At 54.6% G+C, this 18,306-nt stretch overlaps 1 protein-coding gene across 1 annotated transcript; it reads right to left on the bottom strand.

Annotated features, from left to right (window-relative positions):
* Positions 1-6,970: 6,970 nt before the first annotated feature.
* On the bottom strand, positions 6,971-16,785 carry Bcan (brevican). Its single transcript, XM_035452032.1, has 13 exons — positions 16,695-16,785; positions 15,947-16,318; positions 15,512-15,686; positions 15,135-15,262; positions 14,460-14,753; positions 13,056-13,277; positions 11,952-12,542; positions 9,666-9,773; positions 9,129-9,287; positions 8,246-8,328; positions 7,817-7,961; positions 7,387-7,577; positions 6,971-7,066 (listed from the first exon to the last, which is right to left on the bottom strand). Exons 1-13 carry the CDS (start codon positions 16,783-16,785, stop codon positions 6,971-6,973), a joined length of 2,655 nt encoding a protein of 884 aa, XP_035307923.1.
* Between the last annotated feature and the right edge of the window lie 1,521 nt (positions 16,786-18,306).

The following is an 18,306-nucleotide window of genomic DNA, read 5'->3' as shown; positions in this document are numbered from 1 at the left end:
ACACCCAGCCACACACAATCCAGGGAAAGCTGGATTGTCCTATGTCCTGGATGGCCTCCCGGGGCTGGGAGGACACGAGAGAGGCCAGGGGAAGCCTCTGCAGCTCACAGTGGAGGTCTCCCCTGGCATTTTTCTCACCCACTGAAGCAGGAGACATGGAAGAAAGGATAGGGGGTCAGGGGAATGTGAGGGAGCTGTCCAGGTGACAGCCTGGAGTGAGCAGCGTACTATGCAATGCTAGGGGTGGCTCAGAAGCAGGCTCTGTTGGTACGCTTCTCTCTCAACATCTGTGCAGGGAGGCACCCACATGCCTCAAAGCTGGGATGCCCAAACAGAAAGTACCTGTCAGTTAACTCTGCAAGGAGGAAGATAAATGCCCAGATGTTATCTAGATACCATGATGGGAATGACACTGCTGCCACACATGGACACCATCAGAAGCCCAGAGCAGGCTCCTTCTCTCCTTAGGATCAAGAGTTCCCTATGAGGGCAGACAAAGGCTGTCCTAGCCAACTGGCACTGTGGGCTCCTCTGTACACAACCTTCAAATCTATGTTCTGGTTCCAGGGCCCATTTCATCCACACCCCTTGCCCTGGGGGTCCAGGATCCTGATCCTCCTACCCCACCCTCCTGGCAGCCCAAGCCTCCGCTCTCTCCTTCCTGTTCACTAATAACAAGGTTCTCCTGTCTGGTTTGCCAACTGACAAGGCATAGATCTGCATGCTGGCAATAAGGCAGGCGAAGTCTGTCTCTTTAATGGGACAAGACATCCTGTGCTTCCTCTCTCCAAGCCCTTGGGTACCACTGCTTGGGTGAACACCAAAGACAGTGCTAAGCCAACTAGCCCTGCCCTGTACCAGATCCCTATCCTGTACCCTCACAAGCTTTGATCCTCTATAGTTATCCCAACTGGCCACTGAAGCTAGCTAGTAACTCTACACAGGGGTCAGGCTGCAAGTTAGAACTGAGGAGTTCGCTATAGGGGTATATACAGAGCAGGAGGTATAGTCTGTATGGAAATGGTTCTGAGTCCAAGCAGCAAGGGAGGCAAGAGCTGGACTGTGACAGGGACACCCCTGGTTGTGATCATCAGTGTGGTTGTCATTTTACTGACCATCTACACTGTGCAGGCTCTGAGAACACTGACAACTTACAACACAACTTTTTGCACAGGAAGCTTTAGCAGTTCTGGAACAAAGGCTGCCAAGTTGAAATTGTCTCGGGACACAGACCCATGCTGGGTAGGGGCTCGGAGGAGGGCAGACTGGCAGAATACCGGGTGTGTGTGTGTGTGGGGGGGGAAACAGAACAGAAGAGATCTGGGGTAGTGGAAGACAGAAAGCAGGCAGAGTGGTGGGAAGAAGAGAGCGGGAGAAGGCCTTGGGGAGATGGCAGGAAGCCCTGACAGTGGGCAGAGTCCTCCCCAAGAAGCCAGGAAGCATGGGCTCTTCTTAAGAGAAATGGATGCTTCAGAAAGGATTGCGCCCAGGTGACACCTCCAGGACTTCCGTTTCCTGAGCAGGAACAGGCCAGAGTCTGTTAGGGGTGCAGATGTGGGCAGGTCAAGATCGGAGAGCGGGACCGATAGTAAGAAATGGGGGAGCAAAATGAAGTCTCAGGAGCTGTGTGGAAGACTGGGAGCACAGGACAGCATGACCCAGGGCTGGTGCAAACACTGGACGTGGGGGTGCCATTTTCTAAGACAGAGACACCTTGGGACAGGGTAGAAGGTATGCTTGGGACTCAGGACTCAGGAGAGAGGACCAAGCAGGGACAAGAGTTGCAATCTCAGCAGGCCCATAGAGACCCTGGGAACTCCTAGAGGAGAGGATGGCCCTGCAGAAAGTTGACCAAATGGTCCAAGAGGACAAAAACAGGGCAAGGGCATTAAAGTGTTTCAGGGAAGCAAGGACTGGCTGGTGCCTGGAAGTCCTGAGTACAGAGTGAATATGCTAGCTGGACACACTTCTAAGGGTGGGATTCCCACAGAAGAGAATGAGGAGGGGGCGAGAGAGGAAACATTCCCCACACAGCACACAGCGTGAGACAGTGGGAGGTTATTCTGGGGCCTCCTCTGGTAAATATAGCCTCTGAGCTAGCCGGAGACAGGCTTGGGGGGGGGGGTGTCGGGCGGAGGTGGCTTCCTCAGTTTGTTTGGGGCACTTCCTTATAAGGCTGTGCAGGCTGAGGCGCCTCCAAGGGTGAGGTCAGGGGCAGAGTCTCCCTCCGGCCCAGCATGATGCTGTCCCTGTAGCTGCCAGAGTCTCCAAGGGAATCAAAGTCTAGGCTTTGTGTTACAGCCAAAGGCACTCTGATTGTGGCCTCTTAAAGCGCCCCCTCCGCCTTCCTGCTCTGAGCACCCATTCTGGGCGGGGCTCTTAGAAGGTGATCTTGCGCCCCTGGACCCTCAGAGCTTGGGTTTTACCACCTGTAAGGTACTGGATGAACTGAATCCTTCCCTGAGGCTCCAAATAGTTCTGACCTGAATGACATCACCGCTGGCCCCTGGGTCAAACAATCGGCATTCATTCATTGTCTGAAAGAAATCCCCTCTCCATTCCTATGCTGCCCACAGCCCACACCCCAGCCTCGCCCTGGGACGCCAGCTGCTGCCACTTGACCCGTGCTGCTGCAGCTGCTGTCAGTCAGTGCCACCCTCTCTGGTGGGGGATGAAGGAATGTGATTTCATTTTGTCTGGAATGTGCTGTCTGTACTTCCCCTGGAAGGGGAGCCCACCGAGCCCAGAAAACCCAATTAGACTCTGGCTTAGGGACAGGCTCACTAGTGAGTTCCTATTGTACCCCATCCCACCTCTCAGGGGAGGGCTAAATTCTGGGATGGGCACCACAAGTTAGACTTGAGTCCTCCTGGGAGGAGAAGGAGGAGGAGCCATTTCTCCCTAGTACAGGTGGTGAAAAAACGTTGCCAGCACTGTCCCTGAGCCCACGGGCTACCTTAGGACCACACTAGGGTATGAAGCTGCTGTAGAACCACGGACACAGCTGGGCTCAGGGCAGAAGAGCAGCACAGTGAGGACCCCAACAGTCTGCCTCGGCAGGCAAAGGAAAACGTGTTTCCTCTTCTAGGGTCCCTGCCTCCTTCACCCTGAACCCTCTCATCCCACCTTCTAAGTCAACATTGCAGCCACTGCCAGCATCTCAGGGGTGGCTGACCTGCCTCTCTCTGGTCTCAGCCCTCGCCAGACCAGGTGCCCAGGTCCCTCTTGTAACCCAGTGGCCCTTCTGTATGCCCTGCCACAAAAAGGTGGGTCCCAGGTGTCTGAACCCCAGGTTATGGTATCTATCAGCTTCTTCCCACTTAGAGTCTCTTCCTTCAGTCAGGATGAACTCCCCTCCCCAGCTCCTCCCTCCCAACCCCTAGGACTCAGCTGTGGCTCCATAAATAAACTGAGGCAGGTGCCAGGAGGCCTCTGTCGAGGAACCCCCTCCCTGCAGCTGTGAGCTCAGCTGCTCATAATCTGTTGGCCCTGGGCCCCAGGGAGGGTGCCTCCACGGGAGACTTGGGCTAGCCCTGGGTTCTCCACTCCTGGGTTCTTCGGAGGCCCTTTTTCCCATTAATGGAAGCCTCACTCACCACTCGGGGATCCCTTCAACCCTCTTTCCTTCCTCTCCAGCCTTCCAGAATTGCTATCTCCCCAGGATTGCTCTGAGTTCCAGGCACCTTAGAGGGAAGTTCAGCTGATTATAATGGGGAAATGGAGGTATAGAGTGACACATTTTGTCTCCAGATGCCACTTGAGATCAGCAGAATGTGGGCCAGGGAGCTTTGGGCTGCCTCACATTGAGCATTAAATATAAGTAGTATTTAGTTCCAGTTGTAAGTGGTCAACACTTTTCTCTCTATTAACAATCAACCCAAACACAAAGACAGAGCCATCTGGGTAACCAGAGGCTCAGGATCCACCCACTTAGCCATTGGCTTAGTGAGTGTAAGGATTCAGGCATTATGCTGGCATTATGCCCCTGTCACCTGGCAGAATGCACTCAGACAGCAGTCTGGTCAGTCCAGGGTTCCATGGTTGCATAGTCTGCACCCAGGTGCAAAGGACCCTTTAAAAGAAAGACCCCCGCCACTTACACTCTCTTTCCAGCTTTATTTGCTCCCTCCTCTCTCGCTGTTCCCCTGGGGAAGACAGGACATCTCCTGTCTCCCTCTTCTCTTCTGTCCTCTCCCTCTGTCTCTTCACCTCTTTGCTCTTTCCTTCCCCCTCCCGCCCCTTTCTAATAAAACTCCTCACTTAATCTCTGTCTGCCTGACCTGCCATGGAATCCGTCAAGGTCCCTCACACAAGGTCCCCCTCAAGCTTTATCATAACAGATACACTGCCGTCATATGTACTCTCTTCTCTTTCCCAGCCTTTCCTCAGACTCTGTCCCTGAACTTAACAGTTATTCTGCCTAGGAGGAAGCTGGCTATTTTGCAGCAAACCAGATAGAATTCAAAGCTCAGGAAAAACCTCCATCTGGGGAAGGGAGAGCTGCTTGCATCATGCTCTTAGAGAAGGGGCACCAGGGCAGGCACTGTGGGCCAGGATCTGACTATAGTGCCCGAAAAAGATCTCTGACAGGCTGGGCATTTTTAGAAGTCTTCGGGAACTGCTAAGTCACTGTGGTCACCAGGACAATGGGGCCCTTTCTCTCCGTGCAGGAGTCAGGCCCCCAGACAAAGGCCCCCAGTGAGGTTGGGGCAGTGCTGTAGGAGGCAAGGGGACGGTGAGCAACTGGGGAGTGGAATGTGTCAGAGCATCCAGAGGCAGCAGGAACCTGGCAGAAGGCCAGATCATAGGCTCCAAGGCCCTGGGCAATGCTCAAGCCCCTACCTGTTGTCCAGGGTGGTCTCACTTTTCCAATATTTCCTAAACCCCAGGACAAGACACCCCATTGGGAGCCCCACTTTACTCATATGTGAAGGAGGCTGAGAGCTGGCCACACAGTCAGGGTCCTGATGGTGTTGCTGAGGTGATTGGAGGTGTGGCCCTATTCCATCTCTCCAAAGACTACCAGGGTGCTCCATATGGGACCTCTTTCTGAGGTACAGGCTAGCTACCTTCTGTGCAGGGCACTGCTGAGTCATCCCAGGACACACTCCTTCCCCTCCCTCCTCCCCCTCTATCCTCCCCCTTTTCCCCCTTCCTCCGGAAGCCCAGCCAGGACGAAGCTTCCTGTTTGCTGCTCTGCCAGAGAAGACCAGCAGGTTGTGAAGGATTCTTGTTCTCGTCCTCCATCTACTTCTGGAACTTTCCTCATCCACAGAGCAGAGGAGATGGTGGACCCATGCCATGGGAGACTCGATGAGAATCTTAGGTTGGGAAGGCCAGGGTGCCACAAATCCACCATAGTATCTAGACGGCCTCAGTGAGTTTTGAACAGGAAGAATGGGCACTGCCTCTTCTCCAGCCTGATCCTTTTCAGGACGCATCCTTAAGGGTCACCAGAGTCTTCATCCACTCAGTTCCCGCTAAATGCCCTGACAGCCTCCAGCATCCATTGCCTGGGCAACCACAGGCCAACACAGAACAAAGCAGGGTCTGCTCTGTCCCCAGCTTCATTCTCTTCCCAGTTTGTATTCTCAGGTCATCCTGGGTTGGCTGTGTGGGCAGACAGATGAGCCCAGGCCTGGATGAAGGAAGGTGATGGTGAAGGTGGTGAGGTCTGAGAAATGGGTGTTTTTTGTTGTTGTTTTTTGTTTTGTTTTGTTTTGTTTGTTTTTTTGGTTTTTTTTTTTTTGGTGGGGGGAAGAAGGTTCAGGAAAGCCCCAGGCCTTTAGCACCACCTTCCCAAGCCCCTGTCTGGGACTCTCAGCATTCTGTCTCCTTGCCAATTGGTTTTTCCCAGGTCGTCTGGCTTTTAGAAAAGAACCAAGAATCGCTAGGTATGTCAATGAGCATAAGGATTGTGTACACATGACACTCAATGCTGAGTGAGACAGGTGTTAGGATCTGCAACCGTATTTTGTCTTTAACAGGACGGGCACTCTAGCCAAGGCAAGGTTGCACCGAGGAGTCCACGGAGCTCCGGCTGGTTCAGGCACTGGTCACCCACTTCCTAGCTTTCAGTGACCTCATCACTTCAGCCTCCACTGACTCAGCCTGGGCCAGCCCAGTCTGGTCAGCCGGAAGTCCTGCACTTCCCCGCACCTAACTGACCCGCAACTCTAACAGTCCCCGCATGACAGAAAGACCGCGACGCCCCCTGGTGGCTTCTTGGCCTCTCTCATCCCGATCCACCATGCCCTCTAGAGTCCCAGACCTGAATCCGCTGCGCGCCCTCTACTGGTCACAACCTGTGAGGCTCTTGGCTTGGCGGAGGACTCTGATCCTTCTTAGCTTGTTTTTAATCTCCATCCTCCTGCTTCTCCGAATGAAGCCACCAGCAAGCTCCCTCTCCCCAAACCAGACTCTTCATTCAGCTGGTGTCCTGATACAGGCAGTGATGAACTCTCAACTCTTGCATCAGGCGCTGCTCTATGCACCAACTTCTTGGTGACTTCTCTGACCCCTTTGCAAGCTAATAATCACAGAGGCCCTACTTACACCTACCTTCGGAGGTTCTGCCCACCACTGTCTGACTGTCCACACACACACAGAGAAGCTTCAAACTTGTTGGGGTTCAAACAACTTTATTTCCATCTGGTTTTGCTGTCACTCCATTCTGCAAACCTTCTGAGAATCAAGAATGAGTATCACAGTGTCCCCTAGGAAAATTGAGGGACAAGGAGGCAGCTGACATGGGAGAGCAGTTGAGGCACTTAGGAACTTACCCATTGTCCTGAGGGTAAACCTCAGGGCCAGGTATGAGAGAGGGGGCCTAGGCTAGGTGGGACCATCCAAGTGTTTCCCAGAAACCCCTTCTGGTACTGTCCTCTGAACTCCAGTCCTACCCCTCTCATGTCACAGGCAGCTGAAGTGACAGGGCAGTGCTGGGGCAGCAGTCTTCCATGCTGGCTCCCTATAGACTGGATGGAGGTGTCAACAGTGCCTTCCTGTGCCTTGGGAGCTGTCCCTGTGGCCCTTCTGGGGTGTCCACTGAATGTAGAGCACGGGCCTAGGGAAGACACACATACTCACCCTCCACACTGGACTCCCCCTCAGTTCCTCAGTACCCTGAGTCCTTGCTATTTAACTCCTGACCTTATCAAAATATTTGCCCTGCCCTTAGGAGCCCAAGTGTGGTTGCAAGTTTTCAGCCATCTAAACCTAGAGGTCTGTGGAGCTCCTCTGATCCACTTCCTTCTATTAGCCTCAGAGAGAAGCGATGTTCACTCCAAGCTCACACAGTCAGGGAATGACAGGCAGATGGGTGGGTGTTAAGCCCAGGGCTTCCAAGTAGCTGGTGGCCTCCACCTATTTCCCCTTGTCACTCACAGGCCTTCGGGGCACACAGGAAATCTTAGGGGCTTCCCAAAGCCCATTCTCCTGGCAGCGGATCAAAGGCAGGTTGCGCGGGGCCAGCCCCTCTCGGCACCGATATCGTAGTACAGAGTCCACCGCATAGCGCAGCCGAGGACGACCAAATATTTGAGCCAGGGGTAGCTGTGGGGGAGGCCCACAGGACACTGCAGGGACAAGCAATTAGAAACTGGGAGCCTGACTTGTGGATGATGGTTCCCAGAAACTTTGATGGGGAGGAAAGGAGTGGCTACAACCGACAAAAACAAGTCAGGGGTCTTAGTGGGCCAGTGTAATGCACCACCCTCCCACAGTCTGGGGTACACCCCGAGGGGCTCTTCCGGGTAGCTTTGCTCTCCTTTTATAAGTGGCAGTCCCAGCAACCCTTCCCCTCGTCAGCCCTCACCAAGCCCCATCTTGCAGGTGTAGGGTAGGTGGTAATTGCAGGGCACGTCACTCCACTGTCCCTGGTCATGCCACACCATGACCACACAGTTCTCCCCAGACAGGAAGTAGCTGTCAGGCTGCCCAGGGTTCCAGTTTTCATAGAGCTGGGAAGGGGGAGTGGAGGAGGTGGTGAGAAGCTAAACCCCCAAAGTGGGAGGAAGGCCCTCAGAGAGCTCGAGGGAGGACTCAGGGTGCCCCAGGATATGGAAGGGCAGGGGTCTGGTGACTGGGACAGGGGTTTTTAAGTAAGGAGACAAGAGCCAGGGGGGACAGGGACAAGGAAAGAAGGGGTTCAGGGGAAAGATGGGAACAGAGGAGGCCAGGAAGGGAGGAAGAGACAGATGGCATCCAGGAAGTGACTAGACACCAGGGCAGTGAGAGTCCTCACCAGAGGGGTACCATCTGACCACAAGAAGTCACCCTCAATGGTCCTGTCATTGAGCCCGATCCACTGGTACTCCCGGTAGTGATCTGGGAAGAAAAACCCAGAAGTCCAGTGAGCATTAAGCCCCGTGTTCCTGAGCCATCCAAAAACCTGCTCCCTATGTCTTGCTGGCTTGTGGCTGCTGGCTCAGGAACAGGCTCCTCTACCAGGAGGGCAGTGCCAATGGACTGTCTCCATCCCTCTTTTCTCCCCCTTCCCCTCAGGTAAGATAATTATATTCAGTATCATAAAGACTTTCCCTAAATTCTTTTCTTTGAAAATTTTAAACTTTTTATTTTATGTGATTGGTGCTTTCATCTGCATAAATGTCTGTACACCACTTGTGTACAGTGTCCTCGGAGGCCAGAGGGCTTCAGATTCTCAGGGACTGGAGTTATATAGATGGCTGTGAGCTGTCATGTGGATGCTGGGAATCTAACTCTGGATCCTTCGGAAAAGCAGCCAGTGCTCTTAACCGGTAAGCCATCTCTCTAGCCTGTCTTCCTATTTTCTTAAGTGACCTCCACACCCCACGGATGCCAAGGCATGCAGATGGAGAATAGCACTTGGTGAGGGAAAGAGGACGCTCAAACCTTGTTACCACAGAGTTAGGGAAGTAGATGCACGTGGGAAAACAGGGAGCAACGCAGTGTAGGCAGCCCTGCAAATGTAGGACACAGAGTCCAATCACCCCACAGCAAGTCTCCCAGTGAGTGAGAGGCAGGAGTGAGAGAGGAATGAGTGAGAGAGACAGGAGAGAGAGAGAGGAGCGAGGTAGGAGTGGGGGAGGAAGGGATGAGGAGTGGGCTTGGTGTCGAGCATGCGTAGGAAGCCAGGCTCCACCCACCGTTGACGAAGTCCTGCTCCTCTGGGGTGTCGATGCTGGTCAGATGCGCACCTAGCGCTCGGCACTGACTTTCCGCCTCCTCCCAGCTCCTCCGTGTGGAAAAATGCTTGTAGCAGGCACCCTGGAAGGCTTCCCAGCCAGGGCTGCAGAAGTGGAGGCCTGGAGCACAGGAGAGGGAGCGTCTTAGGCTGCCAGGTCTCAGATTGGCTTCTTCAACTGGCTGGCTAGTAGCAGGAGGGGAGGGCTCAGAGCCCTTCTAGTGCAGCCAGGGACCCTCAGCTCTTGGCCAGTGGCTAAGTCAGTTGGCTCTCCAGCCCTGGCCTGTGCACCCCTGCATGCTGGAGAAGCGTCTAGCCTCCTCCCTGCTCCGGAGACAGGACAGTGAGAGTTAAGATTCAGACCTGCTATGTAACCTGCCTGAAGGGGCAATTCATTCATTGCAAGGCCCAAACCAGTGACCTCCCTCTACCCTGGGAACTAGTATATTGGGGTAGACCCAGTCTTCCGACCTGCCTCCATGCCCCTCAATACACTCACCAACATCGCACAGGTCCCCCCCATAGCCTGGCAAACATAGGCAGTGGAAACCCTCCTTCTCCTCCAAGCATGTCCCACCATTGTGGCAGGGGCTGGGGATACAGTCACCTGATGGGGAGAGAAGTGAGGTGGAGGAGCATGAGGGTAAGCTGTGCAGACTGAACTCTCTGGGGGGAGGGTTCAGGGTCCCCCAGCCAAAATACCTTCCAGCCCAGTAACAGTTCTGCCTAGAGCTGGCCCTTGCTGCAACTGTCCCTAGATCTGGGCTTCTCTCCTCATTCTAACCTCTCAGTTCTTCATGAGCTCATCCTTGTACAAGCATATCATGCTCCCACCAGTGGGAGCCCTGATCAGCTGATGGGAAGAGGTCAAGGAAGGCAAGAAGCTCTGGGCTGTCAATTATGAGACCTGGATTCCTGCCAGTCTCGGGCTGAGCCACCCGCCTTCTCCAAGCTTCTCTCGGGGCCCTGCCTAGGTGCTAGAGGAGCTGTCAGCATCTACTGAACTCTGGTCAAGATGACCTTAGAAAGTGGCTTCTTTAACCAGCAATGCAGACCAGGTCCCTCAGAACTACTCCCTACCAACAGCCTACAAGGCCCACAATGCTTCATGCTGGCCTTGGCAGAGGAGGGGAAGGAGAAGCTGGGCTAATTTGCTGAATGACCTAGCTATAGTAGGTAGAATGGACCCCTCCACCAACAGTCTCCCCAGTTTTGAAACCTGGTCTCAGGAGATGAGGTGAGAGTCCTGAGCTCCCTGGAGGCCTCATTTTCTCCAGTCTCCTCTCTTTCCTGGGCAGTCCTTTAACCTTGGGAGACAGCTCAGTCCCTGGTCCTCCTGCTCTCTAAGCCATAAGACCCACCCTGGCTGTGGGCTACAGGGCCTGGATCTTGGCTGGGCAGTGTGTGGTGAAGGGACTCCTTTTGGGTTTTCCTTTTGGACAAGTATTTCTTTCCAGCCTCCTGACATACAGGCCAAGGGGCCTCTGGCTCCCTCTACAGGCGAGCTGACACTGCAGTAGTCCCCCTTTCCCCGCTACACCCACTCCAAGGTCAGTGGGTAGAAAGGCAGGCAACAGTTGAAATGGAGGAACTGATGGGGACATAAGGGTGCTACTCCACTTGGACCATGGAGGGGAGGGGAGAGCCTGGGAGGGCCTCAGTCTTTCCTGAGGGCTTCTGATGGGAACCGTAGACTTCTGGGACAGAAGGCTCCTCTCAGATGGTGGAAGCCAGTTCCTTTCCTTTCACCCCCCCATCCCACCCCACCCTGCTCTGCATGGTCCTTGGCGCTGAAGATCATAAACCCCCTTCTCCGGGGGCTGGAGTGGTCATTAGTGCAGGTTAGTGCAGGAGGGGAACGCTGGACACAAGGAGTAGTGGTGCTGTCTCTTACTGGGTGCATGGAGGGAGGTGGTGTAGGTAAACCTTGGGAAGCCAGAGAACTGACTCCATACAGGAACTACCTGGGTAGGTCACACACCACACCCTGGCTGTGGTCTTTCTTCTGTAGGTGGCAGAGGACTCCCTTGGGTGATATGTACAGTCAAGTCTGGGGTCTCAGTAGTATGGGGTTAAGTGTAGATGGCTCAAGGAGAGACAGAGGGGACAGCAAGGGGCTTCTGCCCTGTTGGAACAGCAAGGATGTTGACTGAAGAAGAGTGGCAAAGAGACACATGGAGAGACACAGAGGGATGGAGAGGGCACACGGGACCAGACATTCCTGATTCCGACTCAGTCATGGACAGCTGGAGATGGACAGGGTGTCAACAGCTGGGTACAAAGCACTTTAATAGAGATTTATTTCCAAGGCTCGTTTTCCACAAAACAGTCAAAAAATACTTCACAGAAGTAGTGGCTTAAGGCTCTTTGGGGTGAATATTCTGGTCCCCAGAAGTGAGGGGCAGAGGCTTCCCTGGAATTGGCTGGGAGGTGATTAAAGGGATGGAACAAAGGGCACAGGGAGGAAGCAAGATGATGGGCCTGGCTTCAAAGGGTGTGGTGAGTGGTGAGGACATTCTGAGTGGCCAGTGAGTGTGAGCTACAGCAGAGGGCCCAAGGGTCAGTAGGGGGGCTTGGGTAGCAGAGAGGAACAAGCCCTGGGGTGGAAGTGACAAGATGGGACACCCAAGATTGGAGATCCGCAGGGAGAGACAGGTAAGGGAATGAGGGCGAAGGGCCAGAGTTTCTGGGGAGGAGGTGGATTAAAGGCCTACATGTCAAGTGGCCCAGAGCTGCAGAAGGAGAAAAAGGAGGAATGGGGGCATTGAGCCTTCAGCAGAATTACCTGATGAGGGGGCCACAGCCACTCCACCTCGGCTGGCACTGTCGGTGGGCAGTACTGGCTGGGCCTGCACTGAGGTCCCTGCCAGAACAGTTCTTCCAGACTTCTCTCCTGAGGAGGTCTCCAGCTCCCTGGTACCCTCAGGGGCCCATGTGGCTGGAAGCAGGGAAGGGCCATCCTCCAAGCTGGAGCTCCCTGCCTCCTCACTCTCTCGAGGGACCCCAGAGAGCTCAGGGCTTCCAGTTTCACCTGCTACCTCTCTTGTTCCATCTGGAGTGGATGTGAGACTTCCCTCCCTTGTGGGAAGTAAAGTCTCTGTAGGTGGTCCATGGACCCTTGGAGGCCTGGGAGAAGGTGATGCACCCAGATGCAGAACTGCCCTGGCTGGTGGGGACACCTGGGAGAGTGACTGCTCTGTTTCCAAGCCAGTGGGGAGAGGGCTGCTGAGCTCCCTGGGCCACACCCACAGGTCCTCCTGTGCCTTCTCTTCCTCCAGAACCTCTGTGTCTTTGTATCTTTCTTCTTCCTTCAGGGCTATGTCTTCCTCTTCTGAGGTCCGGGTAGGTGGTGGTGCAATGAACTGGGTTTCCGATTCTGACCACAGCAAAACAGTTCAGCACCAGGGACAGCACCCCCATGAGCAAGTTGGGGAAGGTAGGGGAAGGGCGGGGCCTGGGGGAGGGCACCGGGAGACCTCGGAGAGAGCTGTTCTTGGTGCACTGCCTGTCTGGAAGAACTCTGACCCTGAAACACTCTGGAGGGTTCGGCAAGCTGCCTCTAGCTCAAGCAGACAAGGCTGTTGCATCTCCCTCTCCTAGTCTGCCAACATTTTCTTATCTGTCTGGGGGGTAGATTAGGATTATCTTTCCTTCCTAGAGAGCACCCTCTAAACACATGCTTGCCTAGCTGCAGAGAATTGGAGGTGGAAGTTACTTGAATATCAAGTTTGGGAGAGGGATAGGAGAGATGCCTTGTACGACGATGGAGCTGCTGAGAAAGGCCAGGCCAGAATTAGGACATCCATGACCCCAGCATCCCCCTGGGCTTGCCCTCCTGCCCCCAACTTCTCTCAGGTGCTAAGAATCCAAGGTATGGACTTAAAGTTACCTAGAAGAATCCCAGGGGCCTCTGCTGGGTCTTCTGGGGAGGAGCTTCCTCCTCCCCCATCCTCCATGATGGGAATGGAGTAGATGGCCCCACGAGACTCGCTCTCCATAGCTTCCTGAGGCAACTGAAGCTCCTCTAGCTTCTCTGTCACTGTGACAATGGCCTCTAGTCCATCCGAGGCTGGGCTGGAGGCCTCAGAGAAGGCAGAGGGGTGGGCAGAGTCTGTGGCAAGAGGAAAAGGACAATGAGAAGCTAAGCAGGCAGTTGAGTCCTTCTAGGGCATGGCCTGCATTTGAGGCTCTAGGAGAGGCCCCAGCAGGCCCTGCAATGCACTTCCTCCTTCCACAGCTTCTCACAGGGAGCTCAAGGGCACCCAGGACTTCACCACTCATCCCTCGAGTACGAATGGGGTGTCTGTTAGTTTTTAGGCTAGGCATTCTCTGGGTATGGTATAGAGAATGCTAGGGAAACCCATCCTGAAAAAACAGACACAGACAAGACATATATAATAGAAAGAACACTTGAGAAGTTGTAAGACAAAGCTGGGGCTCATTTTCCTTCAGAGGGGTCTGAAACGTCTGAGAGAGCTGCTTCCTGAACTGAGGGAACACAGAGTGGGTGGATGGAGCAGTCTGTACTTTGTAGGCTGAGTTTGGGTTGAGAAGGGTACAGACTCCATTCCCCCAGGCACAACATTCAATCACTGTCTGAGGAGCTTGGAACTCAACTAAGGCAACAGGAAAAAGGAACAGACCCGCCTTCTGTGTGTTCTGCCCAGTGACTACCTCGTCATCTGTGGAGGGAACACAGGGCCAATGACTCCAAAGTAGAATTGGACTAAGAGGAACCCAGAGGACTATCCCCCGCAAGGACAGGCAGGACTGTATGTTCCTAGCCCTCTAACCTGTTCCAGGGAGCCTTGCTCCCTCCCACTCCAGACCAGAAACCCTGCATCAGTGCTGCCTCTGTCCTCCATCTGCCTCCCCGCCCCGCCCCGCCCCTCCACACTAATGCCTCTTATTGTTCCTTTCAGGACAGACTGCTGGGCTCAGAATCTGCACCCAGCTGACTTCCAGGTACTGCCCTCTGTCCACGCATTAGCATTTGGTGTGGACAGTGGTAAGCTTTAGGATCTGGGCACACTAGGGAAATCCGGGTGTGGCTCACTGAAGAACTGGTTCAGCCACCTGTGCTGACCAACATGCTGACAGATATGGGGACTAGGGAACTTTGGAACTGGCAGAAACTGGTACAGACTACTGAGGAGGAGGCAGGTGAAGTGATTCAGAGGCTACAGGGAAGTTGCCTAGACCCTAGATGACAAGCTGGGCACCATTAAGACCAGGGAGATGGTGAAGGCAAGGCTAGCCTTCCAGGCCTGGCACTGCTTCTGAGGCCACTCACCTCGGAAGCAGTAGACATTAAAGCGGTTCTGCTTGTTGGGGAAGCCAGTCTGGTTGGGGAAGAGGAAGAGGGTCTTGACTCCTGGAAGACCCCCACCACAGCGTTGGCTGGGAGTGATGATGGGGTAACGCACGCTGCCATCAGCCAGCCAGCCAGGGCTGCATCGGTCCAGGCCACCATTCCAGGCTGCATACAGCTGGCCTGTGCTGGCAATCTGTGCACCCCGTTCCAGACAGTAGTCCCGAGCCTCCTCCCATGTCAGCTTGCCAGGAGGGGCGCCTAGAAACAGTTCTCCTGAGTGAGAAGAGGAGCTGGGTCATCAGACAGTTGGCAGTCCTTCCGCCCAAAAACTCTTACAGGCAAGCCCATTCTTGGCATGGGGTCACCTTATCCACCTGATAGTATGTATCAAGATCTGCATGAAACCCAAAATGAAAATGAGTGCACAGAGGAGCCTGGCCCCGATTCCTTACTCTACAGGGCTCAGAGGCAGGGCTGCAACTCACCCCCAGTTGGCGACTACCTGTCAGGTTTGCTCATGGAGTTGCTTCTGGGGCACTGTTTGGAGAATTACATCGGCTGCCTGCCTATTCTGTCCTAAATACACGAGGTCTACTGGAAGCCCCAGAAGAAACCAAGGGCCTTCTTGCAGAAGGGCTTGTCACTCCCAATCACCATTTAGGTCTTCGGCATAACAGTAGACATCGTAGAGATCCTCTGGACCCACCACTCCGTAGTTCCGTACTCCAGGGTAGCCATCCATGTCTCCGTAGCAGGCCTCTCGTGGATTCTGGATGGGGTACCTAAATAGAGAGGAAGAAGCTAAGGACTGCTGTCTTCCCTCAGGAGGCTGTCCCATATCAACCCTAGCGCTGCGTGACAAGTGGGAATGTCAGGATGCAGGAAAGTACGCCCCAGGAAGGGCTTCATCCACTTTCCTCAGGCCAATTTTCTTCCCAGAGGCAGGGAGCCCTGGGAAAGGGTGGAGGGTGGAAGCCGCAAGTACTCTGACAATGCCAAGAGCCAGCCCCTGGTCCACACTCCCAGCCCACCTCACAGTCTGGTCGGACAGCCAGCCGGCATCACACTGCTCATAGCCGCCGAGGTAGGCAGCATAGAGCTGCTCAGGGGTGGCGATTCGGGCACCTATGCGAGCACAGGCTTCCTGGGCTCCAGCAAAGGAGAAAGCATAGCGGGCAGAGCCCTCTCGGTAGAGGAAGACGACCCCTGAGGAGCAGAGAGGACTCCTGAGCTTGACAATCACCAGCAAACTGACCTCCCCTCCCTGTCACTCCCTGTTCACAAAAGGCAATGTCCAATTGTGCTCACTATAGGGCTGGCGGGACTGTTTCCCCGCCCTCCTTTTCTAATTCAGCTTGTGTCTTTCGCGTGCAAGGTTTGCTCTAAGCCTCCACACTCAGCTCCCTGCGGGGCCAGAGTCCTTTCCTCCCTCTCTCTAGGGACCTCACTCTACTATGTCTTCTCACCTTTGACCTTGACCTCCACAGCATCACTGCTGTCGTCGATGCCGTGCTGGACTTCGCAGCGATAGACCCCGGAATCATTCGGCCGCAGCTCGCTCAACACCAGAGACACATCGGTGAGCGATGCGGGGTAGGCGGGCAGCGCCACTCGGAACCGGTAGGCTTCGTTTACCTTGACCCGCAGCCCGCGCGCCACCAGTACCTCCGCCTCCCGGTCTCCGGACAGAAAGGTCCACTTGACCCGGGGAAAGCCCGGCGCGGCCCGGCGGCTGGTCAGCGGCCGCAGGTGGTGGACATGGCATGGGATGGTCAGGGCGCCGCCCAGCACGCCCCGCAGCTGCGCGGTGCCAATGCGCACGCGGAAGGCTCGGTCCTCTGTGGACAGGGGTCAAAGCCCGCTGCAGCCAGACGCAGGACGCAGTGCGCCTGTGCGCGTGGCTCCAAGCCCCGCCCCTCACGACCAACCCGCCTAGGGTGCCTACGCTCAGCTCAGGGTGCTGAGCCCTGCCCAGGGTCCTGAATCTGATCCTCAACCCTTAGCCTCCTGCCTTCTGCCCCCTTTGCAGCCTTGACTCCAAGCCTCCCCCACTTTCGACGGTCCCCAACTCATTTCTATTCTGCAGTTGCCCACAGAGCTTCCACATCTTTCTCCTTCCCGGTACCCAGGCTGGGAGCAGGTGGCTGGGTTGAACTGAGACAGCTTTCTGCCCTAGGGGAGACAGAGACAATGGACCTCTAGAAGGCCGCTCACCTGAGCTGTCCTCTTTCAGATCGTCAGCTAGGGCTGCAGGGGCCTGGGTCAGTATCAGGGCTGCCAGCAGGGACAGAAACAGTGGGATCATACTGCAAACTGATGGAAGAACTTGAGGAGGAAAGATGAAAGGTGTGGTTAGACTTTAGGATGGACTTCCTCTGGTTCTCTGTAACACCCCAGGGGCTGCACATACCAGAATCACCACTAACTCTGTTTCTGATCCCAACTCCTCAGCACCAAGAGATGTCCCCAGTCAACTCATCGAGTGACCTAAGCCAAGGTCCTTACCATCACAAAATCTCTTTTTTCTTCGTTGCAAAGGGAAAAAAAGCACCATCATTACTAGCTTATGCATTTTGATGGGGTCATGTGCTTTGAATGGTCTGTCTGTCTGCCTTTCTAGCTGACATCTATATATAGTTATCTACTAACTACTTACCTGTCTATAATCTACTGTAGAAAGCACCCTGTGCCTATGCCGGCACCAGACACAGACTAGATGTTCAGTGGACACTTATAACACAATGATGGGTGGCACTGTGCAATTAGCTTTCCGTGCTCTTGCGTTCCACATTTGTGTGTCCAACCAGCCACCCGTCAAACATTCAGAAAAAAGGAGTCTGTGCTGAACACATACGGATTTTTTGTCACTGTTCCATAAACAGCATGTATACACTTAGAAACTGTAAGTCACCTAGAGACGGGTTCCTGTGTATGAAAGACATGCGTAGGTGGGGTTGTGAGCCCAACTGGGGTCCCACTTTCCCCTGCCCGAAGTGCCGACCCTGAGCCTCCTCCGCCCATGGTGAACCCTAGCCTTCCCTGCCTAGCCATTTCTCTTCCAGGAGGGCCGCCTAGACTGAACCCAGGCTCTGCAGCCTCTCTTGCTTTCTCCCCACAAGGACTTGTAAGCAAGGTTCCCTGGGTGCCCAACATCCTCTGCCCCTCCATTCCGCCTACTTTGCTCCCAGTCATTCCCCTCTGCCTGGCACGGGCTTTCCCACCGGATCTCCTGGCTTAGAAGCCAGCTGGGACAAAGACCCTGTCCCTGCCAGTCTGGCCTCCATCCAGTTGCTCCTTCCCCCACCCATCTTTTGTGAAAGCCTACAACTTGGAGTGTACTGGAGAGGAGTACCGGGAGAGGCCATCAGCTCTGGAAACAGTTTCCCTTTCTGAGCATCTCAGCGCATTTACACTCTCAGGGAAAATGGAGGTGGATGCCCAGGGAGGGCTAGGGCTAACTTTGGGCCACCAGCATAGCCAAATCAGGAGACAGGACATTTGCATTCAGGAAGGAAAGCTGCAGTGCTAATAAACACAGTCTTTAAGAGCCAGGCCAGAGTTGGAAGACTCTGAGGACCCAGGTCCACATGGCTGGTGATGCAGCAGGGGATCAAAGTTAGGACTTTAAGCAAGATTTCCTACCGATGATACTTATTCTCATTGGCTCCTTCTCTCACTCCCAGCCCTCCCTCGCTCTGCCTACGATGGGAAATTTCCTTCTCTCAAGTGCTCCCAGGTCAGACTCCCCTGCTAACCACCGCTGCGGCCTTCGCTCTTGGTTGGGCTGTGCGATAACTAGGGTTATCCCTGGGAAGCAAGAAGTAGG

Source organism: Cricetulus griseus (genome assembly GCF_003668045.3).
Source record: "Cricetulus griseus strain 17A/GY chromosome 1 unlocalized genomic scaffold, alternate assembly CriGri-PICRH-1.0 chr1_0, whole genome shotgun sequence".
Classification (NCBI taxonomy): Eukaryota; Metazoa; Chordata; class Mammalia; order Rodentia; family Cricetidae; genus Cricetulus; species Cricetulus griseus.
Note: the sequence above shows the minus strand (reverse complement) of the source record. Positions and strands in the feature narration are given on the sequence as shown.

Excerpts from the sequence above, each read along its gene's own strand:
- Bcan (XM_035452032.1), bottom strand. The coding sequence starts at position 16,785 with ATGATCCCACTGTTTCTGTCCCTGCTGGCAGCCCTGATACTGACCCAG. Across the intron at positions 9,774-11,951 it reads GGCTGTGGCCCCCTCATCAG|GTGACTGTATCCCCAGCCCC; the intron begins GTAATTCTGCTG and ends TCTCCCCATCAG. Across the intron at positions 7,962-8,245 it reads GGTCAGATGGTACCCCTCTG|CTCTATGAAAACTGGAACCC; the intron begins GTGAGGACTCTC and ends CCCCCTTCCCAG.